Source organism: Calonectris borealis, chromosome 2 (assembly GCF_964195595.1).
Source record: "Calonectris borealis chromosome 2, bCalBor7.hap1.2, whole genome shotgun sequence".
In the NCBI taxonomy this organism is placed as follows: domain Eukaryota; kingdom Metazoa; phylum Chordata; class Aves; order Procellariiformes; family Procellariidae; genus Calonectris; species Calonectris borealis.
The window spans coordinates 123,400,223-123,422,513 of record NC_134313.1 but is presented as its reverse complement, the minus strand read 5'-3'; the positions used below and the strand labels follow the sequence as shown (position 1 = coordinate 123,422,513).

Below are 22,291 nucleotides of genomic sequence, written 5' to 3'. Positions count from 1 at the left end.
TTTGTGATGACTCTGCTGTGTGCAGAAACACTGATTCCCGGGAGACTTCTGTGGAGCACTCAAAAGCGGTACCTCTTGCTAGCAAGCACACCAGCGTGCAAGGTGTACAGCACACAGAAGCATTCACTTCCACCAGGTGTGCACCAGCATGTCAGCAATTAGCTTCACTGTCTTTCAGGTTTCTGCAGTATCATCGGGAGGAGTTTTGTAAGTCAGTAATAGCTGTCGATCTCCCTGTAAGCTAGCCCCCATCTACCAGTTTGATCAATTATTCCAGAGCTATATAAACTGTCCCAGGGAGACCGCCTTTGGATGTAAGAAAAATATTGTTGCTTAGCAGTCAGGCAGTTAACAGTCAAGATATTAAGGTGAGGCTGAGTCGTCAGTGGGGACTCACAAGTAGAAAGATGAAACTCAGGGTAAAATCTCTCAGGAAATATAAAGAGAAATAGGTAAATAACCTTTTATATGAATGGCCTGAGAATACTCAAGGCTCAGAGAAATCTGTATTCCAGACAAGCTAACATCATAGAGGATAGAAATTTCTTTAATATTTGTCATACACTTTGCTTTCCAAGTGCCCACAGAGCAGTGTTAGGCTTAATTCCAGTAGTGTACAAAGAGCTGGCACGGTCCTTAATGGAGATTCAAATCACTGAAAACGGATCTCAGACTGGAAGTGGATTGCTCATTTTGAAGTCATAGTTTCATTTCAGTATTGCACTATGCAAGTATGAGCTGAAATAAACTATGAAATTTGCAGAAAGTTGTCAACTTGTTACACATAATTAAATTCTCACCATCTTACTGCTGCATTCAGTTGGAAAATATACATACAAAATGCTTCATATTCTGAAATGACCTAAGCACAAGATGCAGTGTCTGGAAGTCCTAGAATAATTTGGGGCCAGGAGTTAACTTCTGTGCAATTTTTTTACTCGTCTATTAAAAGGAGGTAACAATAATCAAGCTGGCTAAGTACTTTTTTCAGATATGCTAATGAAGTGGTCTCCAAGAAGGAGCTGTTGCTCCTTTTAAAGGGAATTGGTTTTATTAAGCATTTTTGGCTCCTCATGCTATATTCTAATTCCTTTCCTTAGTCAACAGCCTGGCTATCCTGCATATCTCTAAGATCCTGCCTGACACACCTGTCCTCGATAGCATTTGTAAATAAGAAACCTTTTTCTAATGAGAGCATAGGGGAAAATGTTTTCCTCTCCCTGGAGGACTTTCAGGATTTCAGAAGCCTCCCTCCTTCTCCATCAGGACAAACCGAAACTGTTCAGATTTCTTTTAGGGACTGAGGGAGGGAACGGAAAATAGTGTTTCTGCCCTGTGGGTAGGGCACTTTTTGCTCCGACTTCCTTCTCCATCATTTTCCCTGCTTTTCAGTGACAGGCTTTATCCACTGCGATAGGAGCCATTCTAGGCTTCTGCTCAGTGCCTCTCTCTTATTCTTCTCTGTTGGAGCTGCTTCGGTTTGCATAAATCTTTAAATATTTATTAAGGCAAGGTTTTGAACCTGAGTTTCTCACATCAAAGGAGAGCATTTAAATATCGGATGATAGCATCAGCCTTTCTCTTGTTCACTCCCCCCAGTTCAATTACACTATGTGGATCTGCTTCAATAGAAAAGACTGGTAAAATCAGCTTGCAATTAGCCAATATCCGAATGACTTGTATTCAAACGGCTTTCCCACATCTCAGCCAGCTGTTCTGGGCCATGGGCTCCTGCAGTGCTACTCGCTCGCTCTTTCTTTCTCTCTGTCATTCTAACCAGAATTTCCCACCCTGCTTAAAATATTTCTCAAGGAAAATTTTTGTCAAAATAGGTGCATTTCCATGAATTTTCAGATGCAGTTAAATCAACCTCTTCTGGTGAACAATCGTGTATGGAAAACATCTATTGATGCTTAGCAGCCATCTTACAGCACTGCTGAGTGTCAAGAACAAGTGGCAGTACACCCTGGTTCTAACACTGATGTGATCTCAATCAAATTATTTACGTACACATTATCACTCTTCCCATCCACTGGCACTAGGAAAAAAATGGACTTAAGGTGCAGAATTCCTTGGCTATGCTGCCTTGGAGATGATGTCCCCGCATTAAACCAGAAGTGTGTTATGACTCAACTCACATATAAAAAAAAGTGACTCTTTGTACATATAAAACCTGAACAGAAGGTAGGCAATAGTATTTAAAAATATTATGCTTTTATTTATGCTTTTATTTCATTTGTGTAACTTGCTGAGATCTGATTCATTATTTTGAGCAATGGTGCTTGGCAGTATTATCTGAGGTAATGGCAGGGTCTAGGCTTTACTTTCTCTAGTTTTCTCCAGGGTGGTTTTATTGTTATTAACCAGCTTCATGTCACAAGTATATAAAATAATTAATTGTAAAGTATTTCAAAATCCTTGAAGGAAATGCTCTGAATAAATACCGATTAAACCTATTAAGTAAATGTGTTAAGGAAAGATACATTAGATCCACATACTGAAATTGTGAAATAAAGAAATGTATTTAATGAATGCACAAGAAAGCAGGAAAGAAAAGGAATAGCTCCTTTCAGTGGTTATCACTCTAATTTTTCAATCACTTGAAGTTACAGAAGTTCTACTAGCTGAAGTTGTTACAAAATCAAATGCAGTTAGCAGAAGTGTCTTTTAGTGATGTGCTCTCACTGTGTTAGAAGATCCTGTCTTTCAGAAGAACTGAAAAATACCATAGGAATTCATCAAACATGACAATTAACTGGACCCTACCAGGAACAATGATCCCTGACTCTGTTTTTTAAAATTTAACAAGTCAGTCAATTTAACAGACAGTTTAGTACAGAGGGGGCCTAGGTGTATATCTAGACAAAATAATAAAGATGAGATATAGCAATAACTTCACAAACCAAAATTTTTCATTGGAGACTTGTGATTTTGATTCCTCCAGCTTAACACCCTTCAAGAGATTTTTCAGAAAGTGCTGAGAACGTACCCCTTCGAAAAGTCAAATCTTCCTAGACTGCCTCAGGTTAGGTGCACAAAAATAATTGGTACTTTTTTAAAATCCTAGCCAAAAATCTCCAGTGTATTTCAGTTAAAAGCACTTGAATCAGACTTAGGTCACATGGTTTCAGTTTACTTCCAGTTTAGGGACAGGGCTTAGAGATAAAAACATCTTTCATATTTATTCTCTAGTGTTACATATTCATCTAAGAGAGATGCTGTTAACAAGGTCATTTGAATTCAAAATGCTAAAGTCCCTTCCAGGCTAAATTATTCCATAATTTTGTAATCATCTACGGGTATCTAGATCTAAAATATTAGCAGAAGGCTGTGTAATTACTCTCATTTTTTCCAGGGGATGACTCCTGAAACTTAGAGAGGTCTATTATCCAATGACTCAGGCCTGAAGAACACCTGCAATCTCATCCCAGCTCAGAAAGCCTTTCCACAGTTTAAGTCACTTCACTGATATGCTTTATTTATGCTATTAATATAGTGGATATAATAAAATATTTAAGGACTTCTGAGGGGGCTTTGGAAGTAAATGTAACATTAATAAAATCTGTAGAAAAAAATGTGCTTTAGAAGTGCTGATACTATGTTGGTTAACCATGATGTCAGAACTGAAACAGAAACGGCTAGAAAAAAGTTAAGGTACCATTCCTAAATATTACAATATATTATCCGTTTTGGATACGTGATTGTCCCCCTTCAGTTATCAGTGGAGAGAAAAAAAAACAACAAAGAAGTGATGCTCAGACCTGTATTTGCTTTAAAGTAGGCTTGATAGAAAATTCAAAATGTAGGAACAAGGTCAGATATAGATATTAAAATAAAATACTTTTTGACAGATTGGGATCCACCTGTCTCTCATTAACTGAGATGTAATAGCCATTATCAACAACTGAGAAATGTATGAAACAATTACGTCCCTTTTTGGAAATCACTAAGAAGCAATGGAGACTCCAAGTGAAAAGGAGATTCACATCACCTCTCAAAAAAAAACCCTAGAAAAAAAGGAGTCCACTGAAATGTCTCCGGTAGACATTTCTGTCTGTCTGTGAGATAAGCACGGATAGGAGAGGAGAAGCTGGGCTGAAAAGCACTGGAAAGCCAAAAACAAAGCAAAAAAATCATTTTGGCTCAGCAGAAAAGAACTTGGAAGTATGAGCAAAGAAACTGCCTGCTGCTTGACTGTTGTATTCAGAGTAACAGGACTTTGCACATTTTCTGTTTAAAAAAAAACAAAACTGAGACTTAATCAGAAACACTCCTGAGTTCTGAAACAAATGCCCCTCTCTAAGATGCTTAAGTACAGCATGGGTCAATGAGAACAACTTTTCATTAATTGCAATGCACTAGAGTTGGGTCATAAGCTAGAAAGAAAGTAGAAAGCAAGCTAGTGACTATTTTATTTCAGAACCTTTTTTTTTAATTAGGGCAGAGAGGAAGGAGAGAAAATAAGCTGATAGGCTTTTTTTCCAGCTACTACTACCTCTTTTTTATAGATAAAATCACTGAGGTCTGGAACAGGAAAAGGCACTAAGGAATCATTACTAGGATGGCAATGCCACATGAAAAATTGATTCTCAAGGAGGAGAAGCTTTAGGCAGCTTGTTCAGCCTTTAAGAAATCAAAGTGAAGTATAAAAGAAGTCATGTATTAAGCTGTTTTTATAAACTCCAAGCACAATTAATTTCAAAATACCAGTCTGTTCATGTTCATTGAATAAAAGTGTTCATGCTCAAACATGGCTATGCTTCTCTGTTGTAAGAAATGACAGTAAATGGAACATGCAGTTGCTCCTTGCAGTGCTGTAACATTCATTTTAATAACTGCTCCTGTAGATGAAAACAGTATTTTATCACAAAGGCAATGGCAGTGTAACTTCTCAAGTACTATTCCAAATTTACAAGGTATTTTAAGACTCCCAGAATATACTCAAGATACTTTATTTACAAAATATACCAGGTAGAAAATGAAAAAGACTAATCGGTGGTCCCTTTTCATACATGATAGCTGGGAAGTGCAGATCTTGCCTATATGAAATGTATTCCTCCGAAATACGCTTTTCTACAAACTGTGAGGGGGCTTGAATCAAGCACCTGAACGGCAAAGATGCTGACTGCGTATGGCACGTCCCCCAGGAACGTCGCCCTGAGCTCGCCGCTATCCAGTCTCCTTGGACAGGAACAGAACTACATGAAATGCTATCTTTACTGGAGGTTGCAAAACACATTACACAAACTTGCCCTGTTTGAGCCAAACCAATTAAAAAAAAAAAAAAAAGCAGAAAACAGAAAAAGCCTCGGGCTTTCAATTCCCAGTTTTAAAATTTAAAGTAAGAGAAGAAAATTTATCTATGAAATGCTGTCTTGAGTAGCAAAAAATAAGCACATTTGGTTTTGGGGGGACTTCTTTTGATGAATAGTCTGGCAAAACTGTCATAGATTCAAATTGTTTCAGCTGAACCAAGCAGGACGTTATGGTGAAAAAAGTTGGGATGAAAATCCTGACAAACTTTGTTTGGCTCTTTGTATTTATGCTGGTTTTGGGAGACGTACGTTGAGCACAAAGATGGTGAGAGCAAAGGGATGGCTGAAAAAGGGAGCGAACGCACTGCTATCCCGAGGCTCTCCTTCAGCACAGCATTGTGTTGGCATAAATAGGCTATTCACGAAGTGCTCTTGTGGGATTGCTATTGTAGGACTCTATTGCAGACTTGCATAGATATTTCCCTCTCTCCAGAACATCAAGTGGAAGCACACATCTAAAAGTCACAAAAGGATCCTGGCATCACTGGATTTTGTGCAAACTTTCCTAAAAGATACAGGACAATATTTTTGAAAATTGATCAATAATTCTGGATGTTTCCGACAAGTAAAACTTATACAATGCTGAGATATTGTAGCAATAGATATCCTGTGAGCAGCATAAATTGATGGACAGATAAAATATAGAAGGTAAACGAAGGAGGTCTTTCTTGGCAACTATTAACAGAATAGTGCTTACAAAATGTGCAACCTTTCATTTTTCTCAGTTCTGGCAAACAAGTAAGGGAAGCTTTCAGTACTAAAAATATGCCTATGTTTTGCAGAATTGTGTTTTGCAGTAGCGTTTGGGGTTGTGAAGGATCACTGCATCTGCAGCTGCAATCGGGGGACATATATTCTACATCCAAAATATCACGAGCAGAACTGATTCCAGTACCGGCCTCTGCTAATGCTGTATTCCTTGAAACACAAATACTTAAAAAAAAAAATTAACCACAGGCAAACCTCTGCATGCCTTTTAAGATGAAAGAGTGCTTAAAAGTAATATCCTGTAGAGAAAACACTCAGTTTTACAGAAAACCTCAGTTATTTGCCTATAAAGGAATGGTCGCCTATACAAGACTAACAAAGGAGTATCTTTCTTTGGCTTATTTTTCTTCCCTGAACTTCACCTTTACCTCCTAAGCTCCTCTGAATATCTATCCTGTAACTGATCTTGATCTTAAACTCGATGGCAAGTCTGTCCCTGTGCACACAGCAATGACAGTTGCATAGTGATGATCAGAATGATGTGTTGCTTTCTGTAGGAAGGCAGGAAATTAACAGCCAAAGGAATCAGCACAAGAAGCTGTATATAAGACAGATCAGGCCCTTATTTCTGTATCATTAAAGATCGAAGGAAAGAACTCAAATGTCAACAACTTTACAAGTACATGCTTAATGCTCTGAACAGCCAGGAAAATGGGAGCAAGTCAGCTAGGAGAGCATTACCAGAATCCTGTATTTTACTTTTGCAGGTCACCTTAAAGGTATGTAGTGTTGAGGATTTAAAGCTCTTAAGGAGATTAAGGTTCAAGTGCTGTGAACAAACAAATTTAGGCTACTAAAATCACAATTCTAAATTTTAAAATGTGCATGAGATGATTAAAAGTATGACTTAGTGATTTTTAATTATTTTGTGCAAGCTTTACATATTCATAAGTCCCCTGGAGAAGCACACACTGCATTCTGATGAGGAATGCCATTATCGCGCGCTCTTAACACAGCTTCAGTATAGCACAAGACAAGGTTTCAGGGACAGAACATAAAATAACATTGCAGCAGACTCAGTTTCAAATGTCCATAGTACCATTGGGGGCTGATACTATCACAACCTCAATTCTAACCACACGTGGCACCTTCTGCTGCCCAGCTCCGGCCCATCCTCTCTGCTTCACCTCTGCCTTCCCCAGGGCTGGTAAGCTTTAATCTGCATGAATTCCTCGTACCCAGACTGGCATGGGGAATGGCTAGAGCCAGGCCATGCTTCTGCTTCCCCCATCTCAGCCAGTCCCTGCCAAGTGTCAGAGCTGGGGTCATCCAGGACTCCCAGGAGAGGGACAAGGGATGGAGGAAGGGCTGAACTGTAGGAGAGGGATCCCATACTCAAAATAAAGTACAAAGGCGTATAGGTTTTCTTACCATGCCCAAGACAACCACAAAGTGAAGTCCCCCATGGCTGGATCCTGACTCTTCCCAGACAGCTCAGACTGGCTGGGGAGTGGGCACCTAGGGAGGAAGGAGACACCTTCCCTCCGGGAACCCCTGTCAGATAATCTGGTTGTGTCCTGCTACCTTTCTTTCTTAGTGACAGTATCACAAAACATTTAAGTGATAATTTTCAGCACTGATTGGATCAACATAACTCATTTATTAATAACATTTACCACCAGTCTGCAGCAATATTTCCCCCCCACCCCAGCTTCCCTTTTATTCATGATGGTTGCTTGTAGTATTATGAACAAAATACCCTTGAAATCTGACAATAGGCAAATTTTTTACTCCCACATTTTAGCCTGGTCATGAGTTGAAGACTCATTTTTGGCACAAGTCTAACAAAGTATTTTTCAATATTTTGAAGAGCAAGTGTCTGAAACGCTGTTGTCTAAGAGAGGAATCGTGACTGCCCAATGTTGAGTAGCCTACTTTTTACTTAGCCTTTAAAAACAAGCCTGCCTTTCCAGACATCTAGTCATCAGATTTTCAGATGTTTTGCTTGCAACTAGAAATGGATTCGTTAAAAAACAGAAATAGGTGATATCAAACAGGGATTCTGTGGAAGGGTAGTATTTTTCTGCAAAACGTATAAGCTAGTATATACAAGAAAGAAATGCAGCAGAGGGCTGTGCATGTGTAAACAGGGTCAGGGTGAGTATTTGAAGGCATACCCAGAATTCCCTATGCTCTACTGCAGCTGCCACAGAATAGCAAAGGACTAGCCTGGCTTATCTATGTGTTTATATACAGCAAACTAGACACACTTCAGCTCTAAATAATCCATTTACCTTTCACCTTTTCATGAAGTCATACCGGAGCCACCTCTTCATGAAGGTCATACCTTGCAACATGACCCACTAGCAGTATGTGCATACCCTTGCCATGAATATGCACAATTTCTCAAATAATGAAACCCTAACCATTTAGAGCTTTCTCAGATGAAAATCAGCACTTAAATTTCACCTTGAAAGCTACAAGCATTCACCATAAGAAAATATTGAAAGTACATGGTACCAGTATAATCGTTCTGTCAGATGCTAGTGAATACTTAGAGAAAGGCTATATAAGACAAGGAAAGGTACATTCATCTTTACTTCATCATATTCTCCCAATTCCTGCCAGTCAACAACTTTACACTCTGCTAAAGTTGGAGAGAGCATCTGATACATGCTGTTAATAGCCAGCCAAAGCAATAATCATTCATGAATTTGTCTAGTCCCATTTTTAGCATATTTACCGTTTTTGGCTTCCCAACATCCTTTGACAACATATCCCACTGTGTTGTATGGAAACAGAACTTCCTTTTGTTTTAAGCATTGTGCCTGGTCATGGTGATTTTCAAGTGCATGTACCCTGAGGACAAATAATCAAACTATTCCCTCATCATTTCCCTCAAGTCATTCATGGCTTCAGAACTACCTCTACGAGATTATCTTTCCTTCCAGTCTGAATTTAGCCTCTTTGCAGAAGGAAGCTTTCCTATGATCATTTATGTTGAGTTTCTTTGTGTCTTAGTGCCAATCATTAGCATTAAGATCCTTTGGGACATTTTGAAGTCAAAACAATCCCAGATTATTTGGTCACCTACAAATTTTGTTACCCTATTTTTCCCTTTCTCCAGGTCATTTATGAATATCTTAAACAATATCTGGTCCCAGCAGAGATAACCAGAAACCTTTCTAATAACTTCCTCCATTTCTTCCCATCCTCTATTTCTTTTCTTTTGTTTCAGGAAAAGCTGTCAACAGAAACTATGTTACTTAATACACATTTAACTGCATTCTGCACAATGATATGAATGGACCCAGCATTTATCTTCTTTGGGGACCCAATACAATGGTCTAGTATCTTGGCTCCTGCAGTTACTTAGGAGGTTTGATGTGACTCAAGGTCTCATATATACTTCATTTACATTAAAACTGCAAATGATACTACTCTTCAGATCTCTGAGATGCTGTTCTGTAAAATGCTGTGTTATTAATTCAAGAGATGGGTATGAATGACAGAACTTGTCCTGCTGTTGTTGTCATTGTTTAAGAGGTATTACAAAGTCCTCGTCTGTCCAATACTCCTTCTCTACTGCTGAGCACTTGTTAAGTATTGGCAAGACTGTGGAAAAGTGTGTGAGACTAAACAGATCTTGCTGGCATCCCATGAGATTTCCTAGTATAGAAAAGAAACTGCTATCAGTAAATCCTGGAATTTCTCAGAAATAAAATAAATGAGGAGAGCCAATAGGAACTCTAGGCTAGTAATGCAACGGTCAACAACGTAACAGGTGATTAGTAAATCTGAACAAACCTTAGGCAGTTGATAGCTAAAGAGTTGTCTAAGAGATCAACTGCTGATGCTGTTGCTGTTCCTGTGTTGTAACTTCAGACCAAGGCAATTTAAAGTGTAGGGGGCAGGCCAGCCATAGCCTTTTTTATGATCTCTTCTGAAAGCATACTGGAAGACTCAGCAGTCTGTAATATTGGTAATATTGAGAAATGATTTCTAACATTACTCGCCTTCGCTTTCACTTAAAGATGCATGGACAATCCATGCATTTTTCAGAAGGGAAAGGATTAGTGTGTGTGTGATAGGAAACATTATCCCTTTGTTAATCTCAGGCAAAGCAGACACAATGGCTGTCAGGCTCAGGGCACGAATCAGCTTCACGGTCACAGAGAAGTCTTACCCCCAGAACAGCTTGCACATCCTTCGAGTTGTTCAGCAGCAGCAATGAACTGGATACACTAAGCTAGCAGCCACTTTGAACAATTCCGTTGCGCAAGACTGCTATGAATAGTATGGTGGAAACAGCGACACGGAAGGGGGAAAGGATTGCTACGCTGCAGCTGGCCAGAGTCAGTAAGGAGCCCTGAAGAGCATGACAGCCGGGGCTGCTGTACTGGCAGCTCAGAGCAGAGGGGGACAAGAGAACACCTTCCTCCCAGGCTTCCTGAACACACACTGGCAGCATTGGTCTTGGTGAGCAGACCATTAAAATAACTCCACTGTCCCTGGTGAACAAGCAAGTCTTGATTTCTCATTGACTGAGGGGGACTGCGATGAAGGTGTCGCAAACAAGTTTTATCCTAACACTGAATCCCACCCAAAGCTCAGAGCTAGTGGTGGTCAACCCTATGGTAAAACTTCCCTGGCATGTTTTAGCAGCTGTAACACACAAACAGAACAACAACTATCCACAAACACACTGAAGTCTCCGATCCCAAGAGCCTTGGTTTCTTCTAGTATTACCACAAGGAGGGCTGTGACCAGCTAAATGCTTTTTCTGGGGAGTCCTGTAGAGCATAGCTATCAAGAATTTTCAAAATCATTTGGAGATCCAACATACATGATAAACATGCTTAATTTAGATTTGGTAAAGCAGATAAAACATTTTTATTACAAAACACAGCTCCATTCATTATGTAAGGTGCATAATATACATTATACACATGTATGTACACATTACAAAACGTGTATGTCGTAGCTGGGAGGAAACAAATGAAAAATGCAGATCTAAATTATTTTAACAGAATGTGTGGTAGGCGAGATCACTGTGTACGGAAGGCCTAAATACACATTTCCAGTGTGAGATAAAGTTCACGCTTTTCAAGTGACCCCTATATACTGAGACAACTTGTAAAATATTAAAGTTTAGACACACTTAATTTCTGCCCTAATGCTGCCTAGAGTATCACAAACATTAATTTATAATTAGGTACCTGAAGATACTTACTGTAATTTTTTTTAAACAAATACATTATTTTGCCTTAAATTTGACTCTGCTATGTTCCCTGAGAATACTACCATTTAAAATACACATATGTTATTATCTGCAATGTGTAACCATTTTTGTGTGGCAGTATGTTAGCATATAAACTATAAAGACATGATTCATGAGTAGAATGTTAAGGTAAGCTTTCTATTTAAGTAGCCAAAATATATCGTTCATAGCAAAGAATACATTTATTACAAGATTTAACAACAAGAGAAGAATTTCCATGAGTGTGTAATTTTCAATTTACACAGTAAAAAAGATATCTGAAAAGAAACCGAGGGTCTTTATAAGTTGGTTATATGTCAGCCAATGTGAGGCTTTGCTAGTTTATGAGAGTCTGAAATGAGATTGTCTGGAAATTGCCTTCACTATTCTTCCCAGTCTCAACTGAAAGAAATGAAAAAAAAAAATGAAAAACTGGTTACACTTTCATTTTCTCTCATTTTTAATATCATGAGATACTGTAAGTCACACAGCAAAATGTCCTGTAGACACAGAAGTATGAGACTAATGGATTTTCTTTAAGATATGCAACACTAAAATTCCCTCAGTACAGCATTCAGCTGCTTTACAAGGTTACAGCTAAGCCTTAATCCTGATCTGTTTTAGTGAAAGCAGGGCTTCGTTTTATTCTTTTAATTCAAAATGGTAGCACTGGTTTTAAAACTTCTACAGTAAGCAGCTCTGCAGCTAATACTGGGGTCTGTAGGGTGTTCAGTGCATTATCAACACAGTGATCTGAAAATCGGGAAGAATGTAGAGGTCATTTAATTTATGAGCATCCCCTATGCCCCAACCTCCAGTGTGGAACGGATCCTCATTACCAGGGCTTTGCTTTGTCTCATTTTAAATGGTCCCAGGGATGGGATTTAGTACTTTATCAGCTATTGCCCTGGGAAGGAACTAGACACCTCTGATTTGGATTATAGTCAGCAGCACTTACAGGAGTCTCTGTTTCATTTCAGGGGATTAAAACTCACTTTCAAAGACAGCTCAAGAGAGGTGAGAGAGAGCCCTTCAAAACATTTCTCATACTGATGACTTGCATAGCAAAGCTGCGGAAGGCTGTATTTATTTGTCATGGGATGGAACCACGGAGGCAGTCAGCAATTGGAAGAAATGCTCACTCACAATAAATGCAACGTACAAATTATTTGGAGGCAATCCTCTCTTATTTGCAAAAGAGAAACAGAGAAAACACTCCTCGGATCCCCTAATGCAGGCAAACAAATTCACACACAAAATTTTTGGTTGTTTGTTGTCCTCTCTTTGCCCTTGTTTCACACAACGAATGCTCTTTGCAATGTCAGGGGGAAGTTTCTTCATTTCTGCCCCAGGACTCATGGAACCGGGGGCTCTGGTAGGGAACGGGAAGTAAAAATCTCCTTTTACAGGGAGCCCTCTGAAATTCAGTCTGTCAGAGTCACCCAACTCTGGGAAGAAGACTCCTGTCTCTTGCTACCCTTTTATTCGAATGTACCAGCCCTTCAGCCTTCTACCACCATATTTATCAGCAGCCCAAGACCTTGGAGATGTGAGTATCAGCTCTTTTCTTTTTAACCACTGTATATCAGATGATCTTTCCCTTGTGCAATCCACTTGCACCCTTAATTGTTGTGACAACACTTGTCATTTAGATAGCTCTTTCATCTTCAAAGCACTTCACAAACATCAATTAACCCAAATCTAGATTAATTAATCTGACAATTAATTTGCTATATATCCAGCAGTTACAATAATGGAGAACAAACTCATGCCTGTTAAAGTCATCAGAATGAGTTCCCTTGACTCTAACAAAAACGGGATCAAGCTCATTTCTTGAGTCTATTTCTCCCTCCTAAATCTTCACTGCAATCTGGTGGCATCTTCAACTGCTTTATCAAGAATACAGCCAAGGAAAGGGGAGAGGAAAAAATGAATCTGTGAGATGAGATCACACACACCAGGAGTTAATCAGTTTTGTTTTAAGTATGATCTTAAATCTTGCACCCCACCTGCACAGAGTTTATGAAGATTGATCGGATCAGTCCTTGACATGCTCAAATAAATCAGGGTTCCAAACACACTGCTGCGATTAATGAATTCAGGGGGCACTCATATTATAAACCAATTGCTAAATTATAGATTAACCCAAACTCACAAAACAGAGTGAGTAGTTGCAGCAAATTCCCCACAATCACTGTAGACCTTGTGAAGTAGGCCACTTGAGTTTTTAATAATCAGTGTAGTGCCTGCAACCACAGGCACGTAGAGAGAAAGCAAGAGAAACATTTAAGAATTGTAGTATTCTAATGAATCATTTACTGGAAAAGTAGGTCCAATGGCATTTATGCAAGGAGGTCTCAGAAATTGGCTTTTACAGTGTGTCATTTACTTTAATTTTATAATAATCCTCAAAATAATGTATCATCCTCTCCTACTCTGGTTAAGCAGTATGCACTTATACAAATATTTCTATTAGCTTATTAAATACACAGCACATCCCAATATTTAAGCTTAATTTTTTTGTGTTTCTTTTGACCACCAAGAATGAACTTTTTATTATATAAAATTATCAGCTGCACAGTCAGTTTTACAAGAACTTCTCTGGAAATTCACAACACGCTAACATCCTTAAAATGACTAATAAATAAATACTATTCAGATTATAAAGAAAGATCTGCACCCTCCAAGAGTGAGGCAATTATTCTAAAGATTCCAGGAAAATGCCCTCACCTAATGAAAAAGAAATGGCTTACTGAAAAAGTCATTTGAAAGCATCTTTTGATTCATATTAAAGACATGTAAAGGTTGAGTCCCCCTTTCTTTTCTTGAAGACTTTCCACAAGAAGGACTCCATATGCAAATACCTCTTCAGCAACATCAGGGTAAGCAAGCAGGGAATGATTGGCTCCACTGGCATTAATTTTGTGAGTAAATTGAAGGGGAAAATGTAGAACTGCGTAGTTAGCCAGGTATGACCGAAACCACCCAATCAAGTAAATAAACAGCAAGTCTAGCCTATGTTGTAATTCGTTCTTGGTGCCAGTTTCTCTCTAGATGGAATTAAAAGCCCAAAGAAAACAGCAACAACAAATGAGTTTTCTCTTACAGAACAGTGTGAAACCCTTCAGTTCATGCTTTTCTAATTATCATTTGACACTGCTTGAATTGCCCTTTGTGCCACATGCTTTTTTAAATACTGCATAAAGTGTTGCTGTTGACCATAAACCATATCTTTCCACATTAGTGCTTCAAACTCTCTATGACAGCTAAACCGTGAAAGAATAAAAGCACTAATGGATTTGTCTGAATGTATTACTTATTGCTTGTCTCTTAAGCTTTACTTGGCCTTCTTCACAGGTTCTGCTCAGTTACTTTCACCATTGGCTTTCAGAGATACTGAGGGCTTATTGAAGGATTACAGTTTATAATATACCTGTATAAGCAGAGCTGTAGTCAAGTATTAAAGGTCACTGAAAGCTTATTGATCTAGAGAACACTGCAGTAATAACTCAGAGAACACCAAAATAACCACTATTTGCTTTTCCTTAACTCAGAATGGAGCAGCCAATACACTCACAGACCTTTAAGAAATGTTTTTCCCCTAATGATCCATCATTTTGCATGAAAGATTCAACACTTTGAAAAAAATCAAAAGGAAACATGGTTACAACTATTTGAGGAAGACCCAACCTTCCATGCCCCCAAAATGCCATAACAGACCCTGGGGAAGAGATTATTAAATTAATATTGTTGTTTTAATTTAATTTTTTTAATTCATAAAAATAAAAGAAAGTGATTGCCTATTTCCATCCGGCATAACATCAAAATCTTTCTCATAGGCTATGGAGCTTCTTCTATTGTATTGTAAGTAAGGATCACATTATGTAACAGTATCAGCAAGGCAGAAGCAGCGTTGCATAGATTATTAATTTAAGCAAAGTGCAGATCTCTCAAGAAGACCTTGTTAACAGTTATCTACCACAAAAATGTAGAAAATTCATGGCCTATGAAAATTCACATTGGAAAGGCCAACGTATTGCTATTTATAAACGTCTTAGTATGGAAATGAATTGAAAATCACATGACCTTTAAACTTCTGAATGCATCTCACTAGCACTAAAGCATCGTAGATATACTGGGGCCTACAAGCATATGCAGATAGACCCCTCAGCAGAAAACCAAACATACAATTTGAGTGCTAAGACACAGCTACTCCAACAGATTGGATAGACAGAGCCCAGGAAGGCAACTGGACACAGGAGAGAATGGAGAAGAATGGCAGAACCAGGTTTTAACCTCATTAGAAGTGCACAGGAAGAGGCAACCTTCTTATGGTTACTCAAAGGTAAGCAACAGTAATGTCTCAGGGCTTCATACTGCAAAGAGCCGTTCATACACACAGAGGCCTTATGACCTGATGTATGTAATAGCCCTGGTAACCACAGCTGTGGGCCCCACTCAGAACTGTACATGCATAAATGTCATCAGGATCAGGATCATCATCTGCGATCTGGGCTAGGCAGGGACGAAACAATAAATGAACTGACAACAATGATACAGTTGCAATATAAAGATTTTTGAAAGGTAGAAATATATCTAATGGACATTCTTCTTTTGAAAATTTCCCCTATGTGCGTGGAAGATGGAAAGGACTTTCTACACAGATATGACACATGCTTTCCCCTCTCCTTGCAGCTTATTACTTCACCTGCAGCAACGTTTTTCTTCCAGGTTTTTTTGCCTCTTTTCCAACTTTTCCTCACGACCAGAATTTCCTTCAGTGAAGTTCTCTGTACAACCTCAGCAGAAGATACTCTTACTCTATGCCATGTGCACTGTTTGGCCTGTGTCTCTACAGCACCTTGTTAGGTGTTTATTTCCCAATTTACAATATCTAATACCAAAACAAAAAGAGATTATTTTTCAGTGTACATTACCAAGACTCGACTAGAAAAAGCGGAACCCGCAACTATTAGAATGGAGGGACAGTAGATGATCCCTACCAGAAGATACTCACAATGCAATTTCAGATAAACCTTTGACGGCAACATACCTCACATGCTGAAACCAGACTTGAATGCCAAAGTTCCACAATTTACAGGACCTTCAGCACAGCAGACTAGGATAAAAACTGCTTTCAGAAGGATTCTATCCCTCACTCAGATTTGTCAGTAATTACCATTGTGAACTGAATCTCTTTACATATTAGAAAAGCAATGCACTACTTTTGGATCAAAGAGGTATTCTGTTCACTTCAATACATACACAAATTGTCTGTACCGTTAGCATTAAAAGAAGTTATGACCAAGACTGAAGTGTGACCAGACTTCTCAGATGGTTTCAATGTCTGGGAAGAAAAGCTCAATAGGTTCATAAATCTAATATATCTTTTTCATAATAAAACCTAGAGCAGCAATAATTGCAATAAAGTTTTACAAGGTGTTGTGAGAGGAATAAAAAAATAACTGCTCGCTGCACCACAGCTAAATAAAGCAAAATTAGAATTTTTTTAAAAGCCCATAAGGATTTCAAATTAACAGACTTTGTAAAGGATGCTAGCAAAAGACTTTTGAGGGAGACCCTAATTATTGGTTGCTTTGATTTTAGTGACCTTGCTTATCTTACCTTTCTAAACAGACATTTTAAATAAGAAAGTTTCAAATGCCCAGACAGCGTAAAGGCTGCTTTTGGTGCAAGACTTACAAAGAGCAAACTTCTGTAAGTTAAACTCAGTTGTTTTAGAGTATTTTTGCCATGTTAATCCCCATTTCTCACAACACAAATCAGGCCACTAAGCTCAGTACCCATGTAATTTCAGTGGCAGAGATGAAAGGCCAAGACTTCAGAGCTCCAAATAGCCTACACAGGCAAGCCAAACGTAGTGACGGTTGCAATGTCTGCTGTTGTTAAGAAGTCTCCCTCCATTTGCAGAATTTCCACGAGCTGACATTTCCCTCCAAGCATTTCTGGTGCCTCTTAAAGCCTTAACTTAGATTATGCCTTCCAGAGTATGTAAAAAAGAAACAGCAGGTACAGGTACAAAACTACCCAGCCTTATGCAATTACTGTTCACAGTGATCAAGCAATCCTGGCGAGAAGCTGATGCTCAGCAAGGCAGCTGGAATACACTAAATCTCCCCACGTTAAATATGGCACAGGGAATTCTTCCAACACTTAGCAGTAACATATTGCTATATACTTTATGAAGTGAAATAAAGCAACTTAAGTCAAATGTTCCAAAATATGGCAGGGTGAAGACTGGAATGCTTAGTCAGTGTAAATCAAAGTACAAACATTCATGCAGTGGTAAACCCGTCACAGACACTTCACCTCTCTAATTCTTCTAATTTCCACTCTTCCATCCTTGCCGCCATCAAATTCCTAAGTTATAGTCCGTATAGAAAGCAAACAGAATAGTCATCTGACAAGTACTATATGCTATCTGCCAAACACAAGTGATTTTCAGGGCTGCTCTACCATAGCAGCCTTATCTTACACCCACAAAAAGGTATAAAGGGCCTGAATTTTAAAGAAGCTTCAAGCTTTTTTCTTCTTTTACAGCCACAATTAATTTTAAAATATTTCTGCCCTTATGAATGATCTGCTGCAAATCTTACTACTTTTAGTTTTTCTGCAAATGTCTGAACTGCAGCCTCAGGCAAATACTCAGATACCTAAATCAGGGCCTGCAAACACTTGCATACACAAATAAAAACATGTATTCTCCAAAAAAAGGGAAAAAAAATCCCACAGAATCAAGACTATTTTGAAAATTGTCAATAGGTTCATAAGATCCATCTTGCCCTGGTTCTCTTCTTCATCCATTCCCTCACTGACTTTCCCCTCATCTTCTCTACGGGCAGTCCTAAAGGACTATTCTTGTTCCTCTTCACTTCTCCCTCATCAGCCTCTCTTTTGGCAGTATCATCTACAAACAAATTCGACTACTGAGTCTCTGCTCATAGTTCAAGGACCCCCTTTATTCCCAGACCCATCTTCTTCTGCCCAAGCTGAAATCTCAGCCTTTCTCATACCTTCTCACCTCAATTTCAAAGAGATGAAAGCACGTTTCTCCCTCCAGAACCACATTTCTCTACCCTTACGGACTTGCCACTTGCTCTGACATTCTAGGCATCACATTTTGTTTGCATCTCTTCCTAGGTTTTCTCATCTAAGTGATTTAAAGGCCACATACACACAATGTGGTGAGGGCAGTGCTGTGCTAATTCTGCTTTTCATATGAATGGCAGAAATCTGATCCATCTCTTGTCTCAAACCTATATAGTCACATTACTATGGGATATTACCCATTTGAATTTAAGCTACCTCAAGAAGCAGATCCTATACGGGCAGGCACAACTGATTGCTCTAAGTGACTGTCAGATATAAGCTGGACTAAATGATCTGGGACCCTGTGCCAAGGAAGAGGCAGGGTGCAACCTTTTGCATCTGATTGTGTAAGGTGCACCCTCAGAGAGGCTGCATAACACATAATCTGTCGCATTACATCTCTTCTTCAGCCTCTCAGCATCTCACATTTTGAGTATACCATGTTCTTTAGCGTTGCCCCCGTCAGTTCTGCTCCCTTTCACCTTCACAGAATGCTGCAGCAGCTACAGTACTCCCACCTGCTTTAACCATATCACCTCTGTCTATACGTCCCACCAGTGGCTCGCCCTTCTCTAGCACATCAAAGAACTGCTCACCCTCCCTTTCCAAGCCTTTCATAGCTCATTCCATTCAAAAGCAAAAGCTCAGTTCCCAGCTCTGCCTGAGCTGTGATGTGAGCTCGTTGTCCAAACAAGCACTTTCTGTGCTTTTTCCAGTGCTTCCCTTTTGTCATGAAGTAGCAGCCCAGGCGTCGGAGGCGCCAACGGGGGCCCCAGCCATGGCAGTGCGCCTTGTCCTTGACCGTCCTTTGAGTCAGTCAATTACCACCTCTGGAGGGTAGCTGCTCTTTTTTTTTTTTTCTTTTCCTCTCCTGGAGATCTATATTGCTTATGCAACACAGAGTAATTTGCTTGTCTTCTGTGTTTCAGGCAACTAACTTATAGATATTTAATCTACCCAGGAAATTTATAAAATTGCAACCTCCCAAGATAACAAAGTCATTATCCTGACACTTCACATTACTGTCATCCTACACATGCTACAATAAATAACTCCTCTACATTTCTTCATTTGCATTAGAAATCCTCTTTAGCCAATACTGTTAATTTTGCTTGCAGTTTAAAATGGAGGCTGTTCTTTCCCTACACCTCATTCTCTATTTCATCTGCTACAACTCTGTTTCAATCCTATTGGACATGCCAAACACAACTGCTTTGACCATTTACCAGCTAAGGAGTAGATGAAAAGATATTTCACAACTGCTTCCTTGTACCACCTGAAGTGCTGAGTTTCATTCCAACATCTCAGATGCCCCTGTCACAAACACGTTGGTCTGGCCTCCTAAGTATCCTGTGCTCCATCTACTTCACCCTTCACTTTTCCTTGCTACATCTCTCATTGTTTTCTCAAACTTCCTCAATCTTTTGGTACTTCTTTTGCCCTTGGACTCATCTTGTTTGCCCAACAGGGCCACAAGGGACACAAACAATATATAAAGATAACCATTCATACCCGTGTCTTCCTCGTGCATTCCCAATACCATACAAACCTATACGTACAAACACTGCGTTGGTACCACTGTTGTTCCATAATAACAGTGCTGATTTTGTGAAGTTATAAATCACAATCAGCATGACCAGTATAAGTCCAAGCATTTGTAAGACAATGCTTATTTTACCTTTTCCACCCATTTGTGGCACGCCTTGTAACATGTAGACACCAGGCATTTTATTTTTTCTATCTGCACAGCACATCCTGCAGTATGTAACGAGTGAAAAATGACAATACTGCTTCTGCACGGTTGTGCAGCTATAATGATGAAAGAAGAAAGGTCTGCAGGGACATGGAAAAATTTTTATTAGACCATTTAGTATAGTAAGAAAAGAAAAAAAGACATTATTTTGGGTCCAGTGTCCTTTCATCAGGTCCAAGAGGCTGAATAGACACTTCATTTAACATTTTTTAATTTAGTATTAACCTTAAACCTGATTAGAAGATATGAACAATTGGATTCAGTCTTGATTTAACCCAAATTAGCCACATGAAGATGAATTTTTCTACACAAAGCTCCAAGCTCCCAACCATCAGTCTCTCTGCTGACTAGTAACACTGTCATTACTATGGCACATGTCTTTTTGTGGCCATCCTATTCTTCAGATATAACAACAGATCTCATAAATCAGTGTTTCTTTTACAGAAGGTCTCCAGACATAAAAGTGAGGAAATAGTAGTTAAAATGGTGACAGGGCTGCCACTTCCCTTGAGTATACTTCCACCAGTTAAATGATGCTGGGTTCAAATTATCCAACTGATTGGCAAAAACAGCCCCATCATTTTTTGAGGTTACTGTAAGAACTATAGAACATAATCTACTGATTACAGTGGATTACCACTCCTCTGCATTCTTAATTTGATTGCGGTAATCATAAAGCAGCTGTGTGATCATCTTCTCCATCAAAGAAGAGTGCAGAGTAGCGATCTTCAATTGAAAAAGGAAGACAAAGTTTTGTTTTCTATGAGTAAAACTATTCAAAAAGGAGGAATGACTTCTGACCTTTAGCCTGCGGTCCTGGTCTCCACTGCACAGAGAATTCACAGACACTTTAAAGGTCTTCCAGGCTGGATTTAAGTTATTCATCACAACCTGTGAGTGAAAAGAAAGGAAGGGAACCCTTAACATTTGCACATCTCCAAACAGAATGCTAACAAGTGCCACAATTTTCAATACAGTACGTTCACCAGAAAGAGAAGAAAGCAGAGCTCAGCTGGAGGTTTGCAGAACAACGTGCATGGGATACGTGCCCTTGAGCAACCTGCAGTTTGCAACACTCCTCCTCTGGGAAGACCCAAAAAGGACCACAAGTGGGAAATGGACCCGTACACAGATCATGCTACAGAGATTGCCCCAGCACTGCCATGCCTCAGCAGGGGCGTAACTCACAAGGGAAAGGTTGTGGAATACATTCCTGAACTGGAAGCCATGGAAGAGGTGCAGGACTGGGCAATGGGGATGGGCAGTATCAATTTACAGACACACGGTCTGCCTTGCCAGGAAGACTTTATGGGACCCATAACAGACGGGTTTATAACACCGAATGTCTGCCACAGTTCCACCCTGTACACCTAAATGCTACTTTTTAAGACAATGCCAGTCATTACCATGGAAGCAGTTATGACACTGGGACACAGGAGACAAATGTAAAGCACCCAGATTACAAAAATCTTTAGAATCAGCAACCTGAGAGGAGGTGGAGAAGATGCAACATAGTATTAATGGGAAAATATGATACTGTCTGTAGCATGGTTTGGGCTAAATATAATATGTATAACTCCTGACCTTCAAACAGAATATCTGCCAGTTTAATTAAATTTGGATCTTTGGCTTCAGTACCATCTTCCTTTACTCTCATGTGCATAAGTCAAGGCCTGATACCCATTAGTCAATAATTACACAGAGATAGAAATGTTTTTAAATGTGGGTGCTTGCAATACCCTTTGTGACATGGGAAGCATAAACTATTCCTCCTGACAGCCCACCTGGGTCCTTGGAAAGTAAATCCAACCCTATTCCTTACCTCAGTCCTGTGAACAAGTTGTTGGGTTGCATCATCATTCATCCGGAAAATCTCCAGAAAAGGATCAGATTTGCTGAAGAAATCCTAAAATAAAATATAGGACAGGTTACTCTTGAGACTTCTTTTTGTTTGAGGTTTTCAGGCACAGTGCACTGGTGGTTCCCTGACTGCTAATAGAAAAAGAGAGCCGGCGTGATTTTAGTGAGACCTCTTGGTGTCTCTCAGCAATATTTCATTCTTGTCCTTGTTCCACAAGGACTTCCATGGCACTGCTGTTTTTCTCAGTTTGACTATTCAATCATGGCAGGCAGAACTGTAAAATG

The 22,291-nt window shown here is 39.3% G+C and overlaps 1 protein-coding gene across 2 annotated transcripts in view; it reads right to left on the bottom strand.

Moving 5' to 3' along the window:
• The window catches only part of CPNE4 (copine 4), a 257,286-nt gene that overhangs the window by 70,112 nt on the left and 164,883 nt on the right, over nt 1-22,291 (bottom strand). For both annotated transcript variants that reach the window (XM_075143282.1, XM_075143281.1), the window contains exons 6-7: nt 21,969-22,052; nt 20,948-21,037 (exon numbers count right to left, since the gene is read on the bottom strand). In XM_075143282.1, the coding sequence (XP_074999383.1) occupies nt 20,948-21,037; nt 21,969-22,052 (174 nt within the window). The remainder of the gene's footprint in view (nt 1-20,947; nt 21,038-21,968; nt 22,053-22,291) is intronic.